Here is a 9,333-nt window from a genome sequence, read left to right on the forward strand (position 1 = left end):
GAACTGTCACCAAAACAACAGACCCCTACTTCAGAACTCCAGGAAATGAATGGCAATGAGGGTTACTGGGTTTCGGACTGTCCGGGGGTGTCATTATCAGACTTTGGATGTGACCAATTGAATGACAATAATTTGTTGAATTCCTTTAACAATGTCCCCTGGGGGAACCCCTTACTTTGTTCTGAAAGGTGATTAGTTGTATCGGGTAGCATACTTGCGGGTTATCAAAGTGTATCAGTTGTTAGTACCCCAGGCACATGTAGGACTAGTTCTTCAGGTGGCTCATACACGACTATGGGGAAGTCATTTGGGGGAAGAAAATACCCTGCAAAGAGTACAACAGGCAGTTCAAAAGTATTGTCGTGAGTGCCCTGTCTGCCAAAGAACTAGCCCCCGCCCACATTTCCGTGCACCATTGGATTCCCTGCCTGTCATTTTTATTCTCTTTGAATGGATTGGAATGGGCATAGTAGGGCCCTTTGACAAATCCGCCTGGGGACACCAATATATATTGTTGATACTCAAGTATGCTATCAGGTATCCGGAGGCCATCCCATTAAGAAACATCAAGTCTAGTACTATAGCCCGAGAGCTATTAATGATGTATTCCTGTTTGGGCATACCGAAGGAAATACTTACCAACCAGGTAAAGCACTTTGGAGCTTATTCAGACCCGGTCGTTAGCTCTACGAGCTCACAACCGGGTCGATGTTGCTCCAGTGCGCATGCGCACGACGGAGCCAGCTTCCACGTGCGCATGCGCGAGACCTGGCTAACGACAGGTGATCATGTCATTAGGGGTCTCGTAGCAGATGGGGAGAGATGTCAATGTTGAGTGACAGCTCACTCCATTTGCTGGGCGGGCCGCGGCGTGCCCGGCCAAACGGAGGCGTTCCTGTCGGAATGCTTGCCATTTGGAGGCGGCCCCACTGACATCATCAGTGATGTCAGTGGGGAGCTTCCTGCTCAAACAGAGCAGGAAGCTCCCTGGGGCTTAAGATTGACGAGACCCTACCTTAGGGTCTCGTCGTTAGCCCCGATGGTCCATCACCCTTAGCGTTCGTTAGAGCTGTGGGTGTTAACCCACAGCCTAACGACAGACATGGAGGCGGCCGTTCAGGATGCAAGCGGCCGCCCTGTTTCAGAACGACCACTTGCATCCTACGACTGCCTCTGAATGAGGCCCTTTGTGTCAAAGCTTATGAAGGATATGTGCAAATTGATAGGTGTGAAGAAACTTACAACTTCTGTGTATAACCCACAGATGGATGGCTTGGTTGAGAGGTTCAACCACACCCTGAAACAGATAATATGGCGGGCTGTAGCTCAAGACAAGCGAGACAGGGATCTACTGCTCTCAGGGATTGACTGGGGCTGTACATCAGCTCTGGCAGTCAGCCCTGTGCACACGCGCTCATGAAGGGGGTGTAGTTTAGTTTCAAGGGGGGCATGCCGTGAGTCACGGAGGCCTGGCCTCACAGCACAAGCCCCTCTCTTCCCGGCCCACTGTTGCCACCCCTTCCCTCCCCCGGAGCTAATACCATGTATCCGGTGGCGTGCGGTGGAGGGTGGGGATACTTCTGCCCTCCGCAAACCGGCCCAGAGACCATCTGTCCTAGCAAGTGCTAGAAGTGCCAGATGGCCAATCCAGCCGTGACTGCTCCCATACTTATGTTTGCTATTAGAGACGTACCTCAAACAACTATAGGATTTAGTGCCTTTAAACTTTTTTTTGGTAGGCAGCCTCAAGGTATCCTCTATCTGTTAAAGGAAGGTTGGGAGGGGCAGTTGGCCTCAGAACCCAATGTAGTGTAGTTTGTGCCCCAACTCTACCAGTATATAACAAAGAGCCTCTTCTGCAACAGAAAATGCAACTCGCCCAAAGTCGACAAAAAAAATATTATGACAAAACAGCAGTTAATCAATCATTGAAGCTAGGTGACATGGTACTAGTATTAATAATTAATACCTACACAGAAAAGCAAGCTGAATTAGACCCATAGCTAGGTAGAATCATATGTTGTAGCTTGCTCATAAAGTTCATCTACAAATGATACATTGTTGTTGTATGGTTGTGAAAGCTTCATTTGTTTTTCTAAATAATAATTAGTAAATAATTAATAACAAATAATTTAGACTAACTGCTTTCCATCAGTACCCTTAAGATCTTTTTTGAAATACTTTACCTTGAATTGTTGTTAAATTTTTCAATGTGATTGAATGTTCCCAATCTTTTAACTGCAGGTCATTAGTGATTTTACTAAGTGTTTTCACTTCCTCTTTAATTTTTTGTTCCAGGGTAATGTATCGTTGTTTTACATCAGATATGTCTACAGATGCATTCTGAAAATATGCACTCTTTTGCACAACCTCCTATAAACACAAATGGTTAAAGAATAAAATTAAAAATGATTAAATAAAAAATAAAAAAATCACTTTTAAAAGCACATCCTTATTTGCTTGTACTTCCTGACGTGATATCTGTAGAACATGCATTTAAAAGGTATCCAGATAACAATGGATCATGCGTCGGCAATTCAGAGAAGAATGGAAGAGAATAAATAATTTTGTAAGGATACATCACATTAATGGCATAAGTGTATCAGAATTAAAAACATTGCTAACATGTTCACACCAAGATATTATAACTTGTATATCGAGACCACCTCCAAAAATAACAAACAGCGACCTTGTGGTCAGACACAAACTATTGATAAAAGGGGCAAGTGGCAGCTGACAACTCATAAAGACGAGTTCTAGGATTTGTTTTTGTGTGACTGTATTCTCTTCAATGTCACTGTTTGATACAACTTTGAAGGCAGTTTTGGAAAAATGGGTTTCTTTTACATTGTTTAATTTTATGAGGCATATTTATCACAAACCTTTTAATGCATATGTGATAAATATTTTTTGTCCAAATTCGCAATGTGAAAATAAATATTTTTTCACGCAAACTTACTAAAATGCTCTTGCAAGGAGACAGGTTACGATAAGTGTCCATCGCGTAACGCTATCTCACTGCTTCCTAGTTCAGGTATTTGGCAGCCAATGAGCATGCATGGCCGTTGGCTGGCGCATGCGTCATCAGCAGGAAAAGGTTTTCTGAAGCTTAGTAAATCCGGCAGCACAATAGTCCCTATAGTAACTATGGGGGTGCGGCTGGAGGGACTGCAGCACATGTCGGAGATACCTCTCTGATTTCTGATTTCGTCATTCTATGAGATTACTGAAACTCTACAATGGCAATTTATCACCACAATATATTCCATCCCCAAAGAGAATTTTACACGTTTTTTTAAATCTATATCTATTTTTGTATATTGAAACCTGTATTTCAAGGTGACCACACATTAATATACAGACATTTCACCTGAATACCAAATGGACAGACCTGTATCCAATTTGGCGACACATGTTGGTTAAAGAAAAACTACTATATATCATTGAGGTCCATTTCTGCAGCCACTCATATACTTATATTGTAATCCCAGTAAAATAATAATAGAAATTAGAAAACATTTCAATAATTTTCTGCCAAATGGCAAAAGAGCCAATGGCCTGATGGGCCGGTCCGGTCATAAAACCCGGCTGAGCAGCTTCGGCTGAGGGAGCTCCGTCGTGTGCATGCGCGAGACCCGACGAGCAAAGGACTTTCCTTCGCTCGGAGTGTCTCATCAAAGGGGGCGTGCTGTCGATGGTGACTGACAGCACGCCCCCTTTGGTGGGCGTACCGGGGGCGTGCCTGCCAGACGGAGGTGTTCCCAAGGGAACGCCTACCGTCTGAAGCCAGCCCCACTGACATCACTAGTGATGTCAGTGGGAGTGATTTTGGCTCTGATAGAACCAAAATCACTCCTGGCCTTGCGGTTGAAAAACCCAACCGCAGGCTTTTGCTCGCAGTTTCGATGGTCGCGATGGTCAAGACCATCGCGACCATCATTTTGCACGCTCGTATATGCTGTGGGTGGTGACCCACAGCTATACGAGCGTCCAGGAGGACGCTCCATATTAATGGACGTGGGCCCTGATTCAGAGCGAGCGCTCTGGTCAGTGCGTCCGGCTCTGAATCAGGGCCTAAGTCTTGAAAAGTGATAAAGTGGACAGTGATAGTACCAACCAATTAGCTACTAACTGCCATTCTTCAAACACAGGGACAGATAAACTAAGCTCTGGAAAGTGATCAATTGGAGAGTGATAAACTACCAACCAATCAGCTCCTAACTGTCATTTTTCAAATACAGTCTGTAACATAACAGTTAGGAGCTGAATAGCTGGTAGTTTATCACTCTCCAATTTATCACTTTCCAGAGCTTAATACATCTCCCCTACAGCCTGTAAAGGAACAGGAGCTGATTGGTTGGTACTTTATCACTTTCATCTTTATCATTTTTCAAGGCTTAGTACATTTCCCACTTTAAAGACATCAATGGAAATCGCACCTTAATAAAATAAAACTAAAATATAACACTACTTGTTCAACATATCTAAGCCTTATTTGAATAAAACATAGGGCCTGCATTGACTTAAAGTACTTATACATGCAGGCAATGCCCATATTGTTCTCAAGGAACATAATTACTTTTGCAGTGTGAAGATTATTTTGCAATTCTTACCTCTCGTAGTATATAAACATTTTCAGTAAATGTTGTATTTATATATTCCATTTTCATTTGACTGTCATCCAGTGTAGTTGTTAAGTGTTCTACAGCTGTCTGAATGTTTTGCACAAATTTGTCCTGTACTTGACTCTGTGATATGCTGTTATTTAATGTTTCATATAACAAATGCAGTTTTGCTGAGTTCATTGAAATTTCTTTTTTACTGTTGGAGAAGTTTTCAATAAGCTGGTTTAGAATAACAGTTTTATCATCCTCTTTTTTTTCTTCTTCCCCATTATTTTCTACAATTTTTCCACCCACTTGTTTATCAGAATGAGAGCTATGACCTTCAAAAGAGAAGAGGAAAGACATTATTTAAAAGTTTTACCTGCATACACTAAATGTATATATTATCAATCCCTGATTTTACAGTCCTCAATTCACACACGCATGGAAATTCACAGTCCCCTCATTTATTAATGCACTTCAATCTGCAAAGTTTTGTGACAATACACCCCCTTTTCCCATCAAAGTATCATTTCCAGCCCCATTTCAAATGTGTATTGTTGCTGCCGGCTGCAGGGCATAAGGTTCTCAAAGCATTACAACATTTGTTTCCCCTAAAATCCGTGTGCAGTGATATAATTCTAACAAGTACAAATCTAGTATGAAGTCCAGTCTAGAAACCTGTATTGTGAATGTGCTGTTCAGTGCAACTCTACATGATGTATTTTCCTACAAGTTTATATTTTAACACTAGCACTGCCAGAGCATGCATCTTTTATATACCAGAGAGACGTTATTAGACAGATGTTGATCAGACATATCCATCACGTGTCTGCATCTACCCTTGTGTCTGCGGTAAGCAGAGATCATTCATATATAATTAATAGCTATATATCTTACCTTTGCCTTGTAGATGATCCATATATGGTTACAATGAGGTTTATTTACTCATACCGCTTTTACACCGAAATTCCAGGTCTGGCCCAGAGTTGGAACAGAGTTCCATCCCGGATCAGACCCGGAATTTCCCCGGCGCCGACCCAGGATATTCCAGAGTTGGCGCCGTTCACACCCGAGCCGGGTCTACATTGACCCGGCTTTTAGGGCATTGAAGTGGACGCTTGGAGATGACGTCATCTCCAAGCGCCACTGAAGCCGGACCAATGGAGTGACCCGGAGTGCGCCATACACACAGCAGGGTTTCACGGGTTATTCCCATGTTAAACCCTGCAATTTACCTTGGTTGGATTGCCGGGTCACTCGACCCGGCAATCCAACCCTTTACCTTTTTACACTAAGGAACTACCCGGGTTAAACCTGCAATAACCCGGGTTTTAGCTCTGGTGTAAAAGGGGTATTACAAAGGTGATAATGTCCTTAGGTGCAATAATTCACAGCAACCAACCAGCCATTTAATTTAATTGGTATATCTTGCATTTTATTTCTCAAAGTGAATTATTGATTGATTGATTGATTGATTGATTGATTGATTGCTATGCACTTGTGTACTTTAGCACCTACATAAATAACCCATCAGTGAAATTGCTAAATTATAGGTTATCTTTTTACCTTGTTGTCTGAGTGTAAATATTAGAAGACCCAGGACAATACAATATAGAAGCACAAGTGCAATAATTGCTATCTTCAGTTTTCTTTCAATTGTTTCTATAGTTTTACCTAAAGTATGAAGAAATAAGATATTATTTTATTGTTGATTTATTAGTACATTATTATATAAGGCTAGAAGAAATAACATTTTATTGTTGATTTATTAGTACATTATTATATAAAATGCAATGCTAAAGTAATATTCACATTTTAAGGCAGCTTGAAATAGTCATCCAGATATTTTCAACCACAAAAACAATCAATTGGCTACTGTAAAACAAGCAATCAATGTATGTACTTTATGCATATAACACTCATAATTAGACATTGTTACCTGGTGTTGCTGTCCTAGTGGTCTAAAATCTAAAAACTAACTATAAATTAAGAATAAAGGTAACACAATTTAGTGTACAGTAGCTCAATTAACTTACATCTATACATTTATACATCAGTAAAATAATAAACCTAAAACGAATAGCTTAATAATACAGAGATCTAAACATTCTCAGTAAAATCGCAATAACAATAGGGAATAACAAAAAAGAAACCCTGTATCCTGCGGGCGTATTATACAAGCACTATTATATGAACTGATATTGTAAATTCACTAGTGATTTTTAGATTCTTGTGTCATTAGGGTTCTCTTTTTAACCCTATTGTGGATACAGGTTGCATCTACTACATTATATAGACAACACTGGTCTATGAGACACTGAATTGATTATAAAGTCTGTCATAGTGTAAATAAAGGATGAACTTATCTGTATGTCACATTAGAAGTTAGTAAAGTTAATAATTTAACAACACTTCACAGCAATACTTCAGTACTTACTTGGCAGTGCTGGGGATTTTGGGGACAAATTATCACAATGTGAATTCTCAAATTGAATAAGGGAATTAACGTCCTCCTCATTTTCAGATGCTTTTGACCACTTTGCCATTTAACAAGCTGTAATATAAGAATATGTTATGATTCTACCTTCGGACAGCTGCCCATTAAGTACCAGACTCAGCTACTGTAACAAAGCATTATTCTATTTCTGTTCTTTCCTTTATCTTTCATTTCTGTAACTAATTGTCAGTATAACAAATAAGTGATACAGGTCTATCCACTTCTGTAAAATACAAATATTGAAAGCCTCACCTTTAATTCAGGTTGAAATAAAGAGTTGGAAGAAATGTATAAAACGTCTTAAACTTGTATACAAAAGTGCAAGTTTTCTCTGTGACTTTTTTGGTTTATGTGGAGGAAATGACTCAGCGATGGTCTGTTAGTCAGTGTGAGTGAGCTCTAGTCACATTCATTGCGTAAGCAAACTCTAGGGCAGTGTTGGCTAACCTTGACACTCCAGCTGTTATGGAACTACATAACCCAGCATGCACTGCTACAGTTTTGCTATTAGGGCATGCTAAAACTGTGGCAGGGCATGCTGGGATATATAGTTCCACAACAGCTGGAGTGTCAAGGTTAGCCAACACTGCTCTAGGGGGTAAGTCAGAGATTTTAGAAGTGAGTTTTAGAAGAGATGTTGCCCATAGCAACCAATCAGATTCTAGCTATTATCTTCTAGAAGGTACTAGTTAAATGTTAAGTAGAATCTGATTGGTTGCTATGGGCAACAACTCTTCTAAAACTCACTTCTTTAATCTCTCACTTTAGTAAATATACCCCTATAAACCTTCACTCATCACATTTTAGTAAATTTTGGGGCGATTCAATTGTTTTTGGTCGTCCATTAATTATCGCTCTAGTCATGTCTAATTAGACCGGATTTAGCCGCATGAAACGGCTAAACCCATCTAAAGTCCTGGTTAGAGCGCCCAAACCATGGACTTTTCACACATGTGTGCTTGGGGCTAGCAGAAATGATAGTGCCAGCGGCTGTTCACGCCCAAACAGAGCAACTATTCAACACTGACAGCCACTGGTGCTAACAATTGAATCGTCCCCTAGGAATGTTCAGTAAGCTCTAATGTAGTATGTATTAGGCCTGATTCAGTGTTAGGAGCAAATAATAAAAAAGCGCAAAAAAGGAGCAATTTGCATGTGCAGCTGGGTAACCATCCATGTGCAGTGGCCTGGCCACTTCTGATACACAGAAATAAAGTGATCACTTCACTTCTTTATTTTCGGGAGCTGGGCTCTTTTTGTAACAAATATGCCCCGACTATTATGTAGCAGCATTTGTGCCAGACATACATCAGACATGAAAGAATGTATACTCATGATCCACGGCCTCTGCATCTGGCTAGCAGGGTATCTAAATCTGGCTAGCAACGTGCCTGCATCTGGCTAGCCGGGCACCCTACAGCCAGTAATGCTGCCAGGCCCCTAGACAGGGGCAGACTCACTATGGGAGACAATGGAGGCGCCTGCCGCCGGGCTCCAGCTCTGAAGGGGCACCTCCACCATTGTCCACAATATATTCACCCCACTTAGGGCTGTAACTATGTACCCAGAGTGTACCGTCACAGCCGCCCAATACATGGCACCTCTTCCCAGCACTGAGAAGCCACAAGACACTAGAGGAGAGCTCCATGTCAGACCATCAGCTGGTTCCTTCGTCTATCTATAGCCTGCATGCGAATTGCTACATTACAGTGTCAGCGGCTGTGACGGGGGAGTGGGGGCACCAAATTATAACTTGCCTCCGGGTGTCTGGGAAGAAGTTACGCCACTGCCCCTAGAGATCTGGATCCTGGGACTTTTCAGGGGCATGATCTAATTGTGGGAGGCGTGGCCATGCCCCTCTTTAGAATATAGTAAAAAATATTTGCAGCAGTGCGAAAAAAGGGGCGCTGTGAGCCCCTCGGCCAGGGGAAAATCCAGGGTGGGGGCACGATCAGGGTGATCACACAGTCCCCCCCCCCATTCAGAGAAAAGTGGAGACTGCTGCCACTGCTCAGCGGCAGCAGCCTCCCTGGCCCGACTGCAGCCCATAACACAGCGGCGTGTATGGGGGAAAGAGGCTGCTGACAGGTTAGTGGGATGGAAGTTGTACCTGGGCCCTTCCAACAAGCCTGGATTCAGGTAATTAGTACCTGCTCCATCCTACTTTCACCACCCCAGAGCACTGCTGCAGTGCTGCTCGGAGCATATAAAGGATGCTCCGGGTACGCA

The 9,333-nt window shown here is 42.1% G+C and overlaps 1 protein-coding gene across 1 annotated transcript in view; it reads right to left on the bottom strand.

Annotated features, from left to right (window-relative positions):
• Positions 1–7,153, bottom strand: part of MSR1 (macrophage scavenger receptor 1) — an 85,080-nt gene extending 77,927 nt beyond the window's left edge. The window contains exons 1-4 of the mRNA XM_088478783.1: positions 7,045–7,153; positions 6,174–6,281; positions 4,614–4,945; positions 2,187–2,373 (exon numbers count right to left, since the gene is read on the bottom strand). Of these exons, the coding sequence (XP_088334909.1) occupies positions 2,187–2,373; positions 4,614–4,945; positions 6,174–6,281; positions 7,045–7,153 (736 nt within the window). The remainder of the gene's footprint in view (positions 1–2,186; positions 2,374–4,613; positions 4,946–6,173; positions 6,282–7,044) is intronic.
• Positions 7,154–9,333: the final 2,180 nt, after the last annotated feature.

Source organism: Taudactylus pleione, unplaced genomic scaffold (genome assembly GCF_031769625.1).
Source record: "Taudactylus pleione unplaced genomic scaffold, aTauple2 ptg000218l, whole genome shotgun sequence".
NCBI lineage: Eukaryota > Metazoa > Chordata > Amphibia > Anura > Myobatrachidae > Taudactylus > Taudactylus pleione.